General features: G+C 53.4%; 2 protein-coding genes across 3 annotated transcripts; one reads left to right on the plus strand and one right to left on the minus strand.

Annotated features, from left to right (window-relative positions):
• The first annotated feature begins 568 nt into the window (after positions 1-568).
• On the plus strand, positions 569-10705 carry Fsd1 (fibronectin type III and SPRY domain containing 1). Of its 2 annotated transcripts, XM_052192484.1 has the most exons (13): positions 569-875; positions 2018-2113; positions 2411-2542; positions 2953-3054; positions 4417-4439; positions 4642-4763; positions 5372-5581; positions 7714-7812; positions 9192-9351; positions 9738-9817; positions 9961-10212; positions 10295-10383; positions 10466-10705. In XM_052192484.1, the coding sequence occupies exons 1-13, from the start codon at positions 861-863 to the stop codon at positions 10574-10576; spliced, it is 1491 nt and encodes a 496-aa protein (XP_052048444.1). In that variant the 5' UTR covers positions 569-860; the 3' UTR covers positions 10577-10705. The 2 variants fall into 2 exon arrangements, with proteins under 2 accessions (XP_052048444.1, XP_052048445.1); XM_052192485.1 differs by lacking the exon at positions 10295-10383 and having other exon boundaries at positions 10466-10551.
• A 169-nt stretch (positions 10706-10874) lies between these two features.
• Stap2 (signal transducing adaptor family member 2) lies at positions 10875-19302 on the minus strand. The gene is made up of 13 exons (XM_052191926.1): positions 19033-19302; positions 16821-16892; positions 16546-16668; positions 15940-15996; positions 14865-14965; positions 14229-14363; positions 13783-13852; positions 13609-13711; positions 13439-13504; positions 11565-11738; positions 11392-11484; positions 11247-11321; positions 10875-11148 (listed from the first exon to the last, which is right to left on the minus strand). The coding sequence occupies exons 1-13, from the start codon at positions 19132-19134 to the stop codon at positions 11084-11086; spliced, it is 1236 nt and encodes a 411-aa protein (XP_052047886.1). The 5' UTR covers positions 19135-19302; the 3' UTR covers positions 10875-11083.
• Positions 19303-19919: the final 617 nt, after the last annotated feature.

Below are 19919 nucleotides of genomic sequence, written 5' to 3' on the forward strand. Positions count from 1 at the left end.
AAGAATACGATATGGAGTGTAAAATATTAATTAATTAATTAATTAATTAATTAATTAATTAATTAATTAAAAAAGAAAAAGAAGACAAATGTGTTTGACTCCACTTCAATTATCTGTATTCCTAACTGCTTACCTCATATTTTTAGAATTCTAATAATTAAAATCAAATTCTACAGCTACAAAAAAAAAAAAAAAAAAAGGAAAGGAAAAACACCCGTGAAAAGGTCATTTGACCCCAAAGGGGTTGTGACCCACAGGTTGAGAACCTGTGCCTCAGCCTTTTTGCTGGATAAACCATTTAGCTAAATATGTCTTGTCCTAAAGAGCGAGGGCTTGAAGAAAGGTTTCTAGGGGGAGATTTAATCTGGGGCTTTTGGGGATGTGTAGGAGCTTGGTCACTGTGTGACCGTAACGGCTCAGTTCCGGTTGGTTGTACAAGCAGGCATGTGAGCCTCTTACTGGACAGCTCTCAGGTAGGATAGGGCGGGCAGCCCGGGTGCCAATTTGAATAGCAAATGAGATCAATCTGGGGGTGAGTAAGGCATAGTCCCGAGTTCACAAGACAGGATGGGAGGCCAAAACCCAGATATCCAGCCTTCCGCCTGAGCACGGTCTCATCCCTCCCAGTATCACACGCGGATAACCAAGCCCTGGAGGAAGACAACTACATTTCCCAAGCAGCGTCAGTCGCTTGCGCATGCGTAGTACATGCAGTGATGGAGCGCTGAGCAGGGGGCGCGGCGGCGGAGGCGGCGAGGGCACAGAGGGCTAATTGACTGCTGTCTGCATCCAAGGAACTTTAACGGTTTGGAGAAGCAGCTGAGGGGGACCTGCGGCCGGGGCGACCGGGGGCTGCAACTATGGAAGACCAGAGGGTAGGACCCGGAGGAATGCACCGAACGGGAACAGGGAGGGGACCAGGTGATGCCGCAGCGCCCCTCCCCCGCAGGGCGGCCCGCACCGCAGCCCCAGTTAGCATGCAGACCCCTACCTCTCCCCCCATTCCCGCCCTCATTCATCACCTCATCATCCTAGCCTGGGATCCTAACCCACCCCACAGGTCACCAACCCAAGCTGCACAGGGCCCAGCCCCACCACCCTGGGTGGGAACCGGCTTCTGGTGCCCTCCTCCACCGACCTGCCCTGAGGATCCCCCTCTCCATGCCCAGCCCTTCCCAAGCAAGACCTTCCAGCTGCCCAAGTGAACCGTGTTCCCTTCCCAGGCTGACCCCTGCCCATCACGCCTCTCCTAGGAGAAGTTTGTTTCTCCATATACTCAGTTGGACTCTGGGACTCGCCTTGCCTAGACCACTCTCTCGGTGCAGCTCACCTTCAGCTTTAAAGATGCACACACTGGCCTGGGTTGCTGGTGGTGCACTCCTGTGTCCTAGCCTCTGGAGGCAAAAGCAAGAGGTTGATGTTAGTTCAAGGCTAGCCTGGACTACATGGTGAGACTCTGTCTCCAAAACTGAACATCAAGGAGCTGGGGAGGTGTCTCAGTGGGCAGTGTTTGCTGTGCAAATGTGAGGACCTGCGTGCAAGTCCCACTGCCCATATAGGAAGCTAGTTCAGTGTAGCTGCATACACTGTAGCCCCAGCCCTAGGGACACGGACACAGGAGGATCCCTGTGACTTGATGGCAGCTGGCCCTGACCAGACTTAGTGAGAAGCCATGCTCAGATAATAGGTGGAGAATGAGAGAGAAAAACACGGACTTTGACACCTGGCCTCCATATACCTGTGCATGCATATGCACGTGTGTGTGTGTGTGTGTGTGTGTGTGTGTGTGTACAGGAACATACAGCATGGTCAATGCGCACAGACACACATGCAAGCGTGCGTGCACATACACCCAAATCAAAACCAAGTAAGCTCAATGCTCAGAGTCTGTCCCTGAGAGGCTCTGTGGGCTCCAGTTTCCTTCTCTACTATGGGAATCCCACAACCTCACCTCAGGCCTGCATTCCTGGAGGACAGTGCTCACCCAACCTGCTGCCCATGTCCTTCTGTCCCCCAGGAGGCGCTAAGAAAAATCATCACTACCCTGGCCATGAAGAATGAGGAGACGCAGACCTTCATCTACTCCCTGAAGCAGATGCTGCTGAATGTAGAGGTGAACAGTCTGATCCTGTGCAGATGTGCTGCAGATGTGCTGCAGATGTGCTGCAGATGTGGGTGCAGGGGAGAGGCAGGAGGCACCTCTGTCTGCTTGAGACTTCCCACGCCTCAGTTTCCCTGTCTGCATAGCCCTGAGACAGGGTTTCTCTATGCAGCCCTCACTGGCCTAGGACTTGCTCTGTAGAGCAGGCTGGCATGGAACTCAAGGAAATCCCCCTGCCTCTGCCTCCCCAGGACTGGGGCTAAAACATGCATCACTGCACCAACCTCATGGTAGCCTCTTTCCATGCAGGCAAACTCAGCCAAAGTCCAGGAGGATCTGGAGGCTGAGTTCCAGTCCCTCACATCGGTTCTGGAGGAGCTGAAGGACTCCATGCTGATGAAGATCAAGCAGGATAGGGCGAGCCGCACCTACGAGCTGCAGGTGTGGCCACACTCTTTCTCCAGAGCCTTTGGTCCCCTCCTAACCCTTGCCAGCCAAGGCCCAGCCCATCCCTGAAGCACCGTCTGCATCACTCCCACCTCTATCTCCCAGTCCTTCCCATTGCCCCCCAGAGCTAGAGGAACACTTCCCGTCCATCACCTCCCTGGCTCTCATGGGCTCTCCAAATCCAAGTCTCTCAGATTGTACCCAAACCTCATTCCCATCTGTGGTATCAGGACAGCCTGGGGGACTTGGATGTGACCCAGGCCATGAGTCAGGCTCAGAGCTCAAGGCTCCAGTAAGCCCCTCCTACCTGAAGCCCTGCTGGGCTGTGGGTCCTGAGGGTGGCAGAGCTCTGGGTGGGTTTGTGGTGGTTGAGGGATTTGTCTGTGTTGTTGTACTGTCCGCAGAACCAGCTAGCTGTCTGCACACGGGCCCTGGAGAGTTCTGAAGAGCTCCTAGAAACAGCCAACCAGACCCTGCAGGCTTCAGACAGCGAGGACTTCAGTCAGGTGGGTGCAGTGAGTGGACCCCCAGGTTCCCTTGGTCAAATGTGTCATGTCTGGTTTTGTTCATTTTTATCACGTTTGTCATATTTATTTGTGTTGGGGGAGGAGTGTCTGCAGTCCACCGCACTCCACCTTGCCTTCATGTTAGTCTGTGGAGCAACCTTAGGCCATCAAACTTAGCAGAAAGGACATTTACTCTGGGGGCCCTCTCCCCGGCCTCCGGGGCACTTTATTTAGATAGTGCCCCCATGCAGCGTGAAGTATGAGTATGTCTGAGGCTGTCCAGTGAACCATGCACCAGACTCACGCACCAGCACTGTAGAGGCCAGCTGCAGTCGTGGGCACCGCTCACCCCAGCAATTAGGAGGATGGCCAGGAGTTCAGAGCCTGCCTCAACTACCTAGTGAGCTCCAGGCCAGTCTGCTCTACATGACACCCATCACAAAAAAGCAAAAGAAGTTGGCTCAATTAATACATAACTAGCATAATTTCATGCCACCCAGTGGTGAGTGTGTCAACATCACTAAGAATGGCTTTTTTATTTCTTAAATGATTTGTTTTTTGTTTTTGTTTTTTTTATTTGTATGCACACTGTAGCTGTCTTCAGACACAAACCAGAAGAGGGCATCGGATCCTATCACAGATGGTTGTGAGCTACTAGGTGGTTGCTGGGAATTGAACTCAGGGCCTCTAGCAGAGCAGTCAGTGCTCTTAACCACTGAGCCATCTCTCCAGCCCTCAGAATGGGTTTTCACTGGGAAATGTTTGTTATTTTTCCTGAGATTTCTATTAAGCTTGGCCATCTATGTCTTGGTTAAATGTGTGACTTAGAGCTGGGGAGATGACTCAAAGGATAAAGAAGCTTCTTTAATCCCCAGACCCCATGTGGTGAAAAGAGAGAACTGACTTCCAGAGGTTGTCCTCTGACCTCCATAATGTATGCACACAGAGAAATAAATGTAATTTTAAAAACTGAAGATAAAGCCAGGCAGTGGTGGCACACACCTTTAGTCCCAGCACTCAGGAGACAGAGATAAGTGGATCTCTTGAGTTCAAGGCTAGCCTAGTTACAGAGTAGGTCAGCCAGGGCTACACAGAGATCCTGCCTGGAAAAAAAAACAAAACAAGTAAAAAAAAAAATATGTAAATGTGCCTGTTGTGCACTGGGGACAGAGTGGGGGGTAGGGTGGGGTGGGGCTGCCTTAGCTGCCTCTTTGGCACACAGCCTGGAAGGGGTCAGTTCAGCTTCTGCCCCTTGGCAGAGATCTTTTCCAATATCACCTGTTGTGCCTCAGTCTCCCTGCCTGTGCAGTGGCGCAGATCTGGGTGACATGCACCTTTGATCTCTGCTCTGTCCTTTTCTAGGCCGCCAAGCAAATCAAAGATGGGTAAGATGTGGAGGTCGGGTCGCCGTGCCAGCGCCCTGCCCTGCCCTGCCCTGCCCTGCCCTGCCTGTGTGTGAAGGTGGGGCCCACCTGGGGAGGCCAGGTCCCTGGGCACTACACAGAAGCACATGGCAGGGCCCCAGATGTCCAGGTCTGACCACTGTCCCACCCAGCCACCATTGGTTTGCTCCTGCCTCCCCTGCAGCGTGACCATGGCGCCTGCCTTCCGACTGTCACTCAAAGCCAAGGTCAGTGACAATATGAGTCACCTCATGGTGGACTTCGCCCAGGAAAGGCAGATGCTACAGGCCCTCAAGTTCCTTCCTGGTGAGATGGGGACCAGCCTCAGGGCCCAGGACTCTGGGAGGGATAGAGGAGACTGGGGTGGGGCCAGAGAATTCCATCCCCCCACAGAGGAAGCCCTGGCTGACCCCAACTGCACAGGGTTAGGCCTGTATCTGTCATGTGTGGGATCTAGTCTAGCCCCATCCACACAGAGGTGGGGCTGTTGCTGTGTGGGCAGGACCTAACCAAGGCAGGGTCACAGACCGGCCAGAGAGCTCTCTTGGTGGTGTATCCTAATCAAGCCCAACTATGCGTGGGGTACGGTCTATAGGTGCCTTGTCCGTGGGTGGAAGGGGGATTCAATTTGGCCATGCCCACGTGGCTCTGGTGACCTGGGAAAACCCTGTTCCGGGGATTCAAGGGGACTGCACCTCCTAGGGAGGACCGCTGTGGGGAGGAGTCCAAAAGAAATCCACACCCCTAGATGGTAGAGAAATCTGGAAGAATACCAAATAACCTGAGAAGGTACAGAGAGAGCTCTGCCTGGACCCACATGAACTCAGGAGGTCCCAGCCTCAGCCCCAACCGCTCAGGGCTCTACCAAGGTATCCACGACACAGAAGCTGACCCTTTTCCCCGGGCCTTGGCAGTGCCCAGTGCCCCCATCATCGACTTGGCAGAGTCCCTCGTGGCAGACAACTGTGTGACGCTGGTCTGGCACATGCCAGAGGAGGACAGCAAGATTGACCACTATGTCCTGGAGTACCGCAGGACCAATTTCGAGGGCCCACCCCGCCTCAAGGAGGACCAACCCTGGATGGTCGTCGAGGGCATCCGGCACACTGAGCACACCTTGACAGGTGAGGAGCACCCCTCGGTGAGAGAGAGAGAGCACGGCCAGGCATGTGCGTGAGCACACATAAGCATGTGGGGAGCACTGCCTGATGGGAAAGGGGACACTCGGGCAGGTAAGTGAGAAGCACTCACACGCAGAGGAGGGAACATGGCTAGGCACGTACGTCATCGGGGAGCACTCTCGGGTGTTTGTAGGGACAGACGGGCATATGGGGGAGCACAGCCTGACAGGGCACTCTCAGGCAGCTAAAGAAGTACTCCCTGAAAAGGGAGGAGCAATCCTAGGCAGGAGAAGGAGCACTCCCCAACAGGAGCATCCCTAGGCAGGAGTGGCAGCACTCAGATATGTGAAGGAGCACTCCCAGACATGGGAGGGAACAACTGCAGGTAGAGGAGCACGCCTAAGCAAGAAAGGGAGTGCTCACCGACAGATAGGGGAGCACGGTGAGCACATTTATAGAGCAGTCCCCACTCGGCTTAGCTATACATCTCCCCATTGCCCCTGGTACGACTGCCCTGTCAGCCCACAGCATTGTGGCGCTGGCTTCCTGCAGCCCCTGAGGTCTGAGAGCAGGCCGGTAGGGTTAGCCTGTAGAACCATTAGCAGAACAGATGACAAGGTGGATGAATTTGTCCTTATGTAAAGAGCTGGCTTCTCCAAGCCGTTTGAAAGCAGAGGAAACTGAGGCATGGGAGGGACTTAACCCTCATCTTTCTAGCTCTTCATCCAGCTGCTGGTCATGTGTGTACCAGTGTGGAGGTCAGAGGTCAGTACTGGCCACTGCCCTCAGGGGCTCTCTGTTATTTTTTGAGACAGGGTCTCAAGGGTCTGGTGGTCATGGTTAGGTAGTCTGTCTGCCTCCGCCTGGTTTTACAGTCTGGATGGGCCACACCTGGCTTTGTCCTTGGGTCCTTACATCCCTGCAGCTTACCCATCTCCTCAGCCCCCTCATGCACTAGTGAGCAGTAGGAGTTTCTGGATAATTGAGGATATCAGCTAGTCTAGGCATTGCACAGCAGACAGGAGGAGTTTAGGAGGCGGGAACCATTGGGGTCCTAATTAGTTTACAAAACCTTTTAGAGTGGGAACCCCTGATTTTCCTCCCTAAGTCTCAAATCTCAGCTATAATCACCAGCTTGCTAGTTATCTGTAATTAGCATTCATGGTTAGTAATGAGCATGCTAATTGCAGGGGAACCCGGCCATGCCAGCCAGTGCCAGAGCCCCAGAAGCTACTGCTGTCCCCTCTGTACAGAAATCAAAACAAACCTACCCGCTTTTTTTCATAGGACCTCAGAATCTCCACTGCGGGCCTCTCTACCTTTCACTGGTTGTGCTGTGACTTTTTAATCTGGGGCAATCACAGACACAGCACAGTGAGGGCCCCTGGCTTCCCACTGATGGCAGCTTGTGGAATAGCTACAGTTCAGTGCCAGGCCAAAGAAGCGCCAGGCCAGCGGGGAGGGGCACGGCTCAAGTGCCCGGTGCTCACCTACCAGGAGGGAGACCCTGAGCTTCACCCCCAGCGCAGTGCACATTCATCATGCCAGGAGAGGTGAAGGCAGGAGGTCAGCCTTGGCCAGCTAAAGAGAGCTTGGGGTCCGGCTGGAGTACGTGATCTCTGTGACTTTGAGGCCAGCACAGTGGGCTGCACAGTGAGACCCTGTCTCAAAAACCAAAGGGAGTAAGATGGGGCCTGTCTTCTGGGCCTGAGGTCTCTGATGCTATGAGCTACGGAAGGTGCTAGAGCACAGGATGTTGATTAAGGTTTGCCATGGCAGCCAGGAATGCTGGGAAGACAGCAGACACAGAAGGCCAGGCTTGTGTCCTGAGTGTAAGGGGATGGTATGCAGAGCTCTGAGCAGGGAGCCTGGGTCACGGATAGGAGAAGCAGGCCCCGCCCCTGCAGCGATATCAAAGGGCCTGAGAGACGGTCCAGCGGTTAGAGCACCTGCTGCTCTTCCAGAGGACCTGGGTTCAGGCTGCCCATCACTGCAGCTTCACTGGATGTGATGCCCTCTTCTTGCTCGTGCAGGCACAGGTGGAACACAGACATACATGTGAGCAAAACACCCACAGACATAAAAACAAATATATTAAATGAGACACAGACTGACAGACACTTCTTTCCTCCTAGGTCTCAAATTTGACATGAAATACATGAACATTCGTGTGAAAGCCTGCAACAAGGCGGTGGCTGGTGAATTCTCCGAGCCGGTGACCTTAGAGACACCAGGTGACTGCCTCCCACCTCTCCCTGACTCTGTGCCCCCCACCCGTCCTGGTGTCCTGGGAACCCGCCCTTCATAAAGATCTTGTAATGGGGTGACCTTGTCACCCTAGCTACTAGGGAACTCACTCTTAGTCTGCAGTGGCTGTCGTCACCTGGATATCTTGCACTTTTATGGTCTTTTAATTCTATTTCTGAGGTGATCCCTGGGTTTTATTTTACAAGGATGTGTGTTTGTGTGTGTATGCACACGTAGGGCGTTCGTGCATGTGGACAGCAGCAGCATCGGGACGCTCACGGGCACTGTGCATCGGGCCGGCCTGAGTTCTAAGGACTCCCCTATTTCTGAGAGAGCCACAAATGTCCAGCGCTGAGGATGCACACCTTGTTTTTAACTGAACTCTAGGACTAGAATCCAGGAATTAGTTGAGCATGGTGGCGCACGCCTTTAATCCCAGCACTTAAGAGGAAGAGGCAGGGGGATCTCTGAGTTCGAGGTCAGCCTGGTCTACAGAATGAGTTCTAGGACAGCCAGGGCTACACAGGGAAACCCTGTCTTGAAAAACAAACAAACAAATGCAAATGCAGGGGGCTTGCAGCAAGCCGGAGACCTCAGCGCCCAGCCCCCGCCCGGCCCCTTCTGCAGTGAAGATTTTTTAAATCATTACCTTATGATTTTTCCTGCATGTGTGTCAGTGCAGTAGGATGTAAGTGCCCACAGAGGTCAGTTCGGAAGCTGGAGTTACAGACACACAGTTGTGAACCACCGTGTGGGTGCTGGGAATCGAACCCAGGTCCATTGGAAAACTAGTGGACAGCTCTAGCCCCATCCCTTTAAATTTTTATTTATTTATTTAATTTTTGGAGACAACATCTCACTAGGTAGCCCAGGCTAGCTCACAGTCCTCCGGCCTCAGCCTCACGGGAGCTGGGACTGCAATTGTAAATGGAGCAGTCTCCCTGTCTGTCCCTCTCCCTCTCTCCTTGTGTCCTCTGTAGAGTTGGGGACAGAATATAAGTTGTAAAAACAGATTCTCCTACAGTGATTCTTTTATATACCCTCTTTGGAAGTTCCTCTACTGTCTAGCCTAACTCCCTCCTGCTGTAGCCATGCTCTTTCTTTGGGGTCAGTGAAAGCACGGGGCAGAGAAGGCTTGAAAATGCCTCTAGACTCCAGAGTTGTTTGGGCCACAGCCCCTTGACCTGGTCCCTCTGGCTCGCAGTCCTACAGCCGTCCTGCCCTGTGTCTCCCCATCATCTCCCCTCCTGTCGCTTTCCCTTGGTCCTCTGTTCCGGCCAGCCTGGATCACTGGCTGTCCATCTCGTCCCTCTGTCTATCTGGGTTTCCCATCTCTGTGACCCCCCCTTCGTCTGCCTGACCCCAGCATTCATGTTCCGCCTGGACGGGTCCACATCTCACCAGAACCTGCGAGTGGAAGACCTCTCCGCTGAGTGGGACGCCATGGGCGGGAAGGTCCAAGATATCAAGGCTCGAGAGAAAGAGGGCAAGGGACGGACAGCATCCCCTGTAAACTCTCCAGCCAGGTAGCCCATCGCCCTGTTCCCTAAGTCTGCAGTGGACACACTCACCATGGCCACTTTGGTCAGGACTGGGGTGGAGGGCGGGGCCTGGGTGTGGGAGGGGACTTGTGGGGGCGGGGACTTGTGGAGGGCGGGGCCTGGGTATGACAACTTCCTTGTAGAAGAATGAATGAGGGAGCAAGATGTTGAGCAGCGTTTTGATGGATGAACAGGGCGGGTTTGGTTTGGTTTGTTCGTTTCTGCCACATCTGACTAGTTAGCTCCGTTGGTCAGGCGTCTTCTAGCTGAGGAAAACGTCAGGCATGTTCACCGTGGCTGGCTGGCGAGGGGTAGGGAGGCTGAACCCAGGAAAAGGTGTAACCTGAGCTGAGCATTCCTGTCGTCCACAGAGGGACTCCATCTCCCAAGAGGATGTCCTCAGGTCGTGGGGGCCGGGACCGGTTCACAGCTGAGTCTTACACGGTGCTGGGTAAGGATGGGTTGTGGGGAACTAGGAAGCTGGGGGCAGGGCCGGAGCAGGAACACGGAGTGCCCGGAGGAGGAACCTGATCCAAAGGAGCCGCTCAGGAGGCTCACACGCTCCATCCCGCCCCTCCTGTCTCTGTGCTGCAGGGGACACGCTGATTGACGGTGGCGAGCACTACTGGGAGGTGCGCTTTGAACCAGACAGCAAAGCCTTTGGCCTGGGTGTGGCCTACCGCAGCCTGGGCCGATTCGAGCAGCTGGGCAAGACGGCTGCATCCTGGTGCCTGCACGTCAACAACTGGCTGCAGGCCAGCTTCACCGCCAAGCACGCCAACAAGGTCAAAGTGCTGGACAACCCCGTGCCCGACTGCCTGGGCGTGCACTGCGACTTCCACCAAGGTGCCGCCACCTTCCCCTCCCAGGCCCTTCCCTGTTCCTCAGCTTCCTTCTGACACCTGTCTCCCTGCTCCCCTCACCCCAGGCCTCCTGTCTTTCTACAATGCTCGCACCAAACAGCTCCTGCACACCTTCAAGGCCAAGTTCACACAGCCTCTGCTCCCAGCCTTCACGGTGAGCCTGCTGCAGCAGGAGGAGGGGGCCTGTCTTTGGGTGCTGTGATTCCTGGCTGAATTTCCTGTCCTCTACTCCCCAGGTGTGGTGCGGAAGCTTCCAGGTGACAACAGGCCTGCAGGTGCCCAGTGCCGTGCGCTGCCTGCAGAAGCGGGGCAGTGCTACTAGCAGTTCCAATACCAGCCTCACCTAGGCCAGGCCAGCGGCCAGCTGGGGCGCTTCAGCCCAGCTTCCCCTCTCTGCTGCTTGGAGCCTTAACTCTGGAAGGGAAGGTCAGGGTTCCCTTACCACCTCACTTCATAATAAAGATAAAACACTGGCCTCCCTACTGCACTGGTTCTTGGGAACAGGGCACATAGGTAACCCAGACCTTGCATTTCTTAGCTGAGAAATAGGCTCTCCTTGTGGACAGGTGTCAGAATTGCCAGCTTGGGGGTAATACCTGACAAGCCCTCATCCCCAAGCTCAGATGCCATGCTAGACACATGGCATTTTGGTTTAGGTTCTGGCTTTATTAAACAAGTTCTCGCTTGGTAGCCCAGACTACCGTGAAACTCACAGTACAGTTCAGGGTAACCCCAAATTCCCAGGGGTCTCCCTGCTTTACTTTTGGGAGGACATTTTGCACCAAGCTGTCAGTGTCCTGTCCCCTGAGTGACAGAGCTGGTGGAGATGGCCCACTGGTCCCTGGGAGCCTGGATCAGTGCTCCAGTGCCCTCCTCTTCTGCAGTTTCTCTTCCAGCTCAGCGGTGATATCCCCAAGTCCTGGTGGGTAGGAGCCCAGACTTAGCCAGGGCACCCTGGGCTGTGCCCCAAACCCTGGGCTTGCCCACCATGCATCCAAGCCCCCAAAGTCTCCTTACTTGTCACAAGGGGGGGAGCCTGGGGTGAACTTCCACCTAGTTTCCTGGTCCAGATGCCGGTAAAGGCTTTGAGATCTGCAGAAAGAGGCGGATGAGGTCCAGGGCCAATGTCACTGGGAGGGAAATGGGGGAGACAGGGCCCTACCTGGCTTAGGCACAACTGGCGGCTTTGGGGGTTTTGCTGGGAGCCTTGCCAACTTCTTGGGCTTCAGGGGGACTGCCTGACTGGAGAGAGACACTGCATGGAGAACAGAGAGATGTCACAGGGTGCTACCTGTTTCTCCCAGCTCCAGTGTCTGTGGCCCAACCTGGGCTTACCATCCTGATTCATGTACTCAGCTGCTGAGGAGTCATCGATGGGAATCACATAGTTCTCATCCTGGTCTGGAAACTGAGGCAGGGGAGGTAACTGAGGCAACTTGTCTTCCTGGCTGGACACAGACACAGGTATAGGTGGGAGTGGCTTCGGGACATTAGCAGGGAGAGCAGGGCCTGATGGGAAACAAAGTCATGTCAGAGCCTATGTGATGCAAACCCCTTAGGAGTACCTGCTGAGACAAACAAGTGTGCCCGCCTGCCAATCACAATGTGTCTGCACTCTGGAATGCATATGGGATTTCAGCTTTAGACAGGTTTGAGTGTGTGTGTATGTGTGTGTGTGTTCACGCACGCACGCACATTATGGTGGTATGCCTCCTATAGACTCATGTTTGAATGTTTGGCCTATAGGGAGTTGCACTGCTAGAAGGTGTGGCCTGGTTGGAATAGGTGTGGCCTTGTTGAGGGAAGTGTGTCTGTGGGGGAAACAAGCTTTGAGGACTCCTACGCTCAAGCTACACCCAGTGTGGCACACAGTCTCCAGCTGCCTGTGAAGCAGGATGTAGAACTCTCCTCTCCTCCAGCACCACGTCCTCCTGCACGCTGCCATGCCTCCTGCCATGAAGGCCTCAGTTCAGACACACCAGAAGAGGGCACCAGATCGCATTACAGATGGTTGTGAGCCACCATGTGATTGCTGGGAATTGAACTCAGGTCCTCTGGAAGAGCAGCCGATGCTCTTAACCGCTGAGCCATCTCTCCAGCCCCCTACTTTTTCTGGTAAGAGTTGCCATAGTCAGCCGGGGGGTGGTGGCGCACGCCTGTAATCCCAGCACTCTAGGAGGCAGAGGCTGATGGATTTCTGAGTTCAAGGCCAGCCTGGTCTACAGAGTGAGTTCCTGGACAGTCAGGGCTACACAGTGAAACCCTGTCTAGAAAAAAACAAATCCAAAAAACCGGAAGAAAAAAAAAAGGGATGCCATGGTCACGGTGTCTTCGCAGCCGTGAGACTCGGAGACCCGTGTAATGGGTTGCAGAGCTGGTCAGCAGTTGAGGGCACTGATTGCTCTTTCAGGAGACCAAGGGTTCAAATCCCAGCACCCACATGGTAGCTCACAACTGTCTGTAGCTCTAAGATCTGACACCTTCACACAGACATGCAGGCAGGCAGAACACCAATGTACATTAAAAAAATAGATAAATTCTATTTTAAAAAAGATGAATATACAGAGATGTATATGAACCTTTGACATGCACACCGGCCTCAGAAGCACAACATCCAAACACATGTGGGTCAGGGCTGGAGGACCGGGCTGCACCACCTCAGACCACAGAAGGCAGCTGCGGCCTCCTCTCAGTTGGGAAATGAGGCCTCGGAACCCCTTCCTGCCTAGCTCCCACCCCAGGCCTCTCTCCTTTAGCCATCTCTATTAAAAACATCCTTTGGAGCCAGGCCACTAGTTCCAGCACTCAGGAAGCAGAGGCAGGTGGATCCCTGTGTTTCCAGGACAGCCAGCATCTCAAAAAACTGATGATGATGATGATAATGATAAAATAAAAAAATAAAATCCTTAGGATCTCAGTGTAGGAACTGATGCCTGTCATCTGAGCCTGTGGCTACATGAGAGCCTATCAAAACAAAAACAAAAACAAAACAAAACAAAAACAGGTGGAGCAGCACATTTTGATTCCTGCACCTAGGAAGCAGAGGCAGATGGATCTGTGAGTTCGAGGCCAGCCCGGTCTACAGAGTGAGTTCCAGGGCAGCCAGGACTACACAGAGAAACCCCGTCTCAAACAAAGCAAAACAAGCAAATAGAGCCTTTGGGGTGTGGATCCCAGGTCCTGCAATGGTCATAGGGGAGGGGAGTCACCTGAGCCTCGGAAGGAAGGCACAGCCCATGCACTCTCGCCATTCTCCTGATCCGAGTCCACGAAGCCTGGAACAGAGAGGGCGGGCAGCCTGGTGGCAGCGTGGAGACCCGGAGCTAGCCCCCCAAAAGAGTATCCCTGTCCAAGCCTGGCAGCCCCACATCGCACACACCTAGAACCTTCTCATAATCCTCGTCCAACAAGAAGGGGACCAGCGCCCTCTTGGTTTGCGTCACAAAATAGTTGACCACAGCTTCTAGCGAGGGGCAGGAAAACTGGGCGAGAGAAGATGGTCGGTTAGGGAGGGGCGGAAGAAAGACAGAACCAAGGACACCCCAAAACTCACCGGGTCTTCCACGTCGATCACATATTTAGGACCTTCCCGCTTCACCTTGTAGTGTTTGACTACGGGCGACCTGAACAGGAGTGGGCAACTGGGTAGCTGGATGCCACACTGGCCATCCTAGGAAACCAGCTTTCCCTGTGAAGCTAACCTCAAGACCCCGCCTGTAGCCAAGGTCCCGCCTCTGGGCCCGCCCAGTTATGGCCACGCCCCACTAGACCCCGCCCAATATGAGAGCCCCCTTGCAGAAACCCTACCCCTAGGCATGACCCCGCCCCTGGAAGTGCACCCCTAGTCGTAACCTCATCCCAAGTCATGGCCCCGGCCCAGAGACCCCGCCTCTGGACTAACCACTTTCAGGGCACCTCTGGCTACTAAGCCCTCAGGTAGGGCCCCCATACTAGGTCCGTTCCCACTGGTGGCCACGCCCCCCAGCCCGGCATGCGCACCCATTGAGTATCTGCCGGGTAGTGACGGACACACTGTCCTTGCCATCCCCGCCAGGCCGCAGAAGCAGGTTTCCGCACTCTGGGTAGCGCTCCAGGAGCAGCTGCGCCTCTAGCCTGCTCACCTTCAGAAAGCACCTGGGGACCGCACACGGGAGGTGCAGAGCCACGCGGGCCCACACTGTACTAGACCTCAGAGGCCACACCCCCGCTACCCTACCGGGCCCCGCCCCCAGAGAGACCCCGCCCCTCGGCATAGGTCCCGCCCACTCAGAAACCTGGTCTCCTCCCTGAACCCAGGTCTCCCTTTCTATTGTTGTTGTTAGTTTTGGTTTTTTGTTTTTTTCGAGACAGGGTTTCTCTGTGTAGTCCTGGCTGTCCTGGAACTCACTCTGTAGACCAGGCAGGCCTCGGACTCAGAAATCCCCCTGCCTCTGCCTCCCAGAGTGCTGGGATTACAGGCGTGCACCACCACCGCTCGCCCTGCCAGGTCTCCCTTGAGGCACCGCCCAAGAAAAAAGCTCCGTCCCTCAGGGACCCAGGCCCCGTCCCAGGCTCTCAGAAAGACCCCCTCCTCCTCCTCCCCCCTCCCGCTCTGGAGTGGGTTCCTTGGCCACCCCACAGGCGGCCAGCACTCACCAGGGCACCTCGGCTGCCCTCCGCACCTCCTCTTTGGCCAGGACCTCCGCCATCATGTACAGGTGTCCGGGCAGCAGGGTCAGGTTAGATGGGACACGGAGCTGAAGGATGATCCAGGTACAGAATGCGTGGGTGGGGACCCAAAAGATACACTGGGGCCAGCATGTGTAGCCAGAGAGAAGTCCCTCTTTGCCCAGCACCACCAGGCACCTCACAGCATACATGCGCACTCAGAGACAGACCCTAAAGCGATTCAGAAGGTGCTAGAAGCTTGCTCCGAGTGCTGAGTGCTGGAGTGCTAGGCAACTCTCAGGTTCAACGAGGAGCCAAAGAGAAAAAACTGAAGTTTTAAACTGTGTGTGGTGATGCACACGTGTTTCCCCAGCACTCCCTCAGCTATACAAAAAGTTTCAGGCCAACCTGGGCTACAGAAGATCCTATTTCAAAAATAGAGCAAGGAACTGGAGCTCAGGCATAGCTGTTCAGAGGACTGGAGTTCTGTTTCTAACACCTACCACTCAGCAGTTCTCAAACTCCTGTGATAGCTATTGTTCCAGGCGATCCAGCACCTCTTTTGGCCTCTGAGAGCACTGCACTCATGTACATGTACACACACACACACACACACACAATCTAAAAATAAAAAAAAAAATAAGAAAACCAAATGAAAAGTTTTAGTTTCCTGGTCTGGCTGCAGGCTGTGAGTTTTGAGACTGAGCAACTTGTGCACTCTGAAGAGATGGGGACACGGGGCAGAGATTCTAATGGTTTATCTCAATTGTTCACTCAACGAAACTGAAGGTCACCATGGAAACAGACTTCTGGACACCCGTGAGAGGTCTTCTAGCTTTGGTTGATTGAGGTGGGCAGCCACACTCTGAGAACTATCACATGGGCTGGGGCCCTAGACTGAACAGCCTGGTGAGCTGAACGCCAACTCCTTACATTTGCTTCCTGTGGAGCCATCCTCCTGCCTCCGAACTCTGAACCAAGAATAAACCCTGCCTTAAGTTGCCTGTGCTAATTATTGTGTGGTGACAAGAATAACTAATAGAGAGGTAAAAGCTGACTTTACCTCCACCACAGTCAAGATAAATCCTTTCCACATCTCGCAAGACTCCAGGTTCTCTACCTAGAGAGAGGATAGAAAGAGTTTATGTTAAGAAGGATGTGTGTATTCGTTGGAAAAGTGGAATAAGGGCCTCATTTTGCCTCCAGTCTGTGCATGGCTGCCCCTTTGCCCAACTGCATCCCCTGTCCAGAGGCTTTTGCATGCTTGCATTCTCTACCCCAGGACCTTTGCATAGCTGTGCCCATCTGTATCTTTTTTTTCAGATTTATTTATTTATTTATTTATTTATTTATTTATTTATTTAATGTATATGAATACACCATTGCTCTTTTCAGACACACCAAAAGAGGGCATCAGATCCCATTATGGATAGTTGTGAGCCACCCTGTGGTTGCTGAGAATTGAACTCAGGACCCCAGAAATGCACTCGGTGCTCTAACCGCTGAGCCACCTCTCCAGCCACCATCTGTATCTTTACGCAGACCAGCCCTTTCAAAGGCATCTAGAGTCACATGCAGAGTAAGAGGAGCACAGAGGGGAACTTTGTGTCACTCGATGTCCTTATTGTGAATGTTGGAGTGGATGGAGAGTTGTCACCTTCTCACTTACCTTGAATTTAACCTCCTGGTCCCGGAGAACCAGGCTGAAGTGATAGGCGGTGTCCCGTGAGCTTCCCAACAGAGCCTCATCTTTGAGCTTTGAAAACAGCCTCAGGTCCAGCTTTTCCAGGGGCTGGCCCAGAGGAACAGGAGTACGTGAGTACTGGGCTTGTGGTTCTCTCGCTCTCTAGGATGATGAGGCCACCCCCTTGCTGACACAATCCCAGACTGCCACCCACCTAGGTAAGGATCCATCAGACCCTAAGCCTGCATCCCCTTCCTCACCTGCAAGTCCCGATTGCTGTTGTAGAAACAGATGGCTAAGCCCTGGAGGCCTGACCAGAACTTCCTGTAATCCTGGGGGCCAGAGAAGAAGGGAGAAAGCTGCGGCGTAATGTGGTCGGTGTACTCTTTCCTACGGAGGTCCTCCCTGCCCGTCATCCAGCCTGGGCACCTCCTGCTGTCTAAGAGACCATGGTCTGGGGCATAGCTACTGACATTTGTCTAGCACGGAAGTAAGCCCAGACATTTAACAAAGGAGAAAACAAAGAGCCTCGTCATAACAAGACGAGTCATAAAGCGCCCACCATCCGAAGAGATGGGTGATGGGGGATAAGCTGGCCTACCTGGGTGAATGGTATATTCCACATACAAACGCCACCCACGTATACAAACCCACTCACATATCTATCTACCTTCACACCCAGCAACCCAGCAACCACTCCTATCTGCTCACCCACCCATCCATCCATCTGCTTATCCATCCATCCATCCATCCATCCATCTGCTTATCCATCCATCCACCTGGAGCTATAATATGTTAATCCACTCTAAACTCCCTGGTGTGTGTGTGTGTGTGTGTGCTTCTCAATACCTGCCCAGATGGATTCACAAATGAAACACACACACACACACACACCACATACATATACACCACACACACACACACACACACAGCCATCTATTTTAATATAACCTTGTGCCATAAACAGTGCAATGGTTGGACACTCCCAAACCTCCCCATTGCTAACACACTCTCCCCTCCAATAGTCCTGAATTATTACTTACTAAACCTATTTTCCATCCTGGACCCAGGTCTGCAACCCTTGTGGATCACGATCCCCAATTCTTACATGTTGACAATGTCTCTGTCGCTCTGTTCTACACTTCTCAGGCCAAGACAACAGTGATTCTCCTCTTCCCTCGCATTCCTTGCCCGGAAACCTCAAAGTCCCACCTCTGTCTCTCTGCTTAGCTATTAGGTGCCAGAAACTTTATTTATCAATTAAAACCAGCTGGGGGCAGGGACCATTAGCATCTCACTCGCAGACATACAAATTCCCCCATGTAATTTGGGAACCCAATTAACATAATACAAGCAATAAACTAAATCCACAACACCCATCCAACTATCCATCCATTCACCCACCCATGCACCCATCCATCCACCCACCCACTCAACCACCCACCTATACAACCATCTACACATCTACAATCTACCCACCCATCCATCCATCCACCACCCATCCATCCATCCACCACCCATCCATCCACCCACCCACCCACTCACCCATGCTCTCACCCATTACACCCACATCCATTTATACATACATACATGCATACATACATACACACACACACCAATCACCCACCTATCCATCCGCCCATGCGTCTGCCCATCCATCCATCTATCCATTTATGCACATCCATCTGTTCATCCTTTGAATGCATCACGTCAGGACTTGCTGGTGAGGGTGTATCTGGACACGTGACGTGTGGATGAGGGTCCTGAGGGACAAAGTCAGGAGAAATGGAGGAGGATGCATTCAGCAGAAAATGCACACGGGCTGAGCATGGCGGCAGAGCACACCTGTCATCCCAACGCTTGAAAAACTGAGGTAGGAGGAGGATTGCTTCAAATTTAAAGCCCTTCTGAACACCTGTCTCAAAACAATCCTCTCCTATGTGGCTGCAACCAGGTGTCACCTTTCCATAAGCCACCTGCCCTGACCTTGGACCACCTGCCCTACCCTTCCCCCTTGGGGAGGAAGAATTAACCTTGGGGTTAATTCTGGGCCAGGAGGGGGAGGAGACTCAGGACTCAGAGGACACCTTATTTCCTGGAGGATGTCTCTAGTCGTGGTTATTTATATTCAAAGAGTGGAAAGAGAGACCATCTTAGAAAGATTGAAATAGCTGGGTAGACAGATCAAGAGACCTATAGTCAGGGCAGCCAGGCAGGAAGGTGGGCCGACAGGAAGGCAGGCAGGCAGGCAGACAGATAGACAGACAAGGGTGAAATCAGAGGACAGAATGTAGAAAGAGACACAGAGACAGTCAAATCTTCCACAGCCAGTGGCATATGCCTTGCTCTACTGGGTGCTGTCCACTGTCACCCACCCCCTACCCAGCCTATGTTCTGTGAGGTGACCTCGGTGCAGAGAGGCTCTTGCAGATTCCCAGGACAGCAACACTGCTCGTTCCCTGCCCTTCATACCTGGTCACAGGGTCCCTTTTTCTCTAGGAAGCTCTCGTAGTAGTGGGATGGCGGAGCACCTTTGAGCTTGGGGCCCCGAGGTGGATTCAGGGCCGAGGCCATGACAGCCTGGTCCCTGTCCTTGTAGTTGGAGCCTCAGCCTGGCCAGGAAGCAGATAAACAGGTTCCTGGGGAGTTTCCTCAACTCAGTCAGCTGTCCCCTCCCTCCCGGGCAGTGCTGGGCGGGAGTTGGATCCTGGGGAAATCCCGGTAGCTCTGGGCTCCTGTCCCAAGCAAAGACAGGGACCTTTTAGGGAAGATGGCCAAGAGACCAACACAGGGAAATCACAGAAACATACAGCAGGAACGTAATTGCAAGATCTGGAATGCTTGGCAGCTCAAATGAAAGTAGCAGTAAGTTTCCCTGGGACATCGGTACGTCTATGACAGTGTGCAGTGCCTTTCCCTACAGTCTGTCAGTCAGGGAGGGAGGGAGGGACTTTCTCAGTGCTGCTCCATTTGAACACACTCGACGTATATCAGTCAATTTAATTTTTGGTTACATTTACTGAGTGTGCGGGTGTGGAGGTCAGCGTATTCTCTCCCTCTACCACCTGGGTCCCAAGGATCAAATCCAGGGCATCAGGCTTGGTGCCGAGAGCCCCTCCCCACTGAGACTCATCGCCAATCCCAACACTGAAACCACTCCCAGCCTGTGTATTCAGAGCGCCCTTATCACACTTACATCTACATTTTAGTTTTCGTTCTTTTGCTTCACTGAGACATGTGGCCCTGCTGGCCTCCAACTAAGTAGCTGAGAATGGCCTTGAACTTGTGAACCTCCTGCCTCTGTCTCCTGAGTACGCCACCATGTGTAGGCTTTGTTCTGTGGTGGTGGTGGTGTTATT

The sequence above is a fragment of the Apodemus sylvaticus genome, chromosome 9, assembly GCF_947179515.1.
Source record: "Apodemus sylvaticus chromosome 9, mApoSyl1.1, whole genome shotgun sequence".
NCBI lineage: Eukaryota > Metazoa > Chordata > Mammalia > Rodentia > Muridae > Apodemus > Apodemus sylvaticus.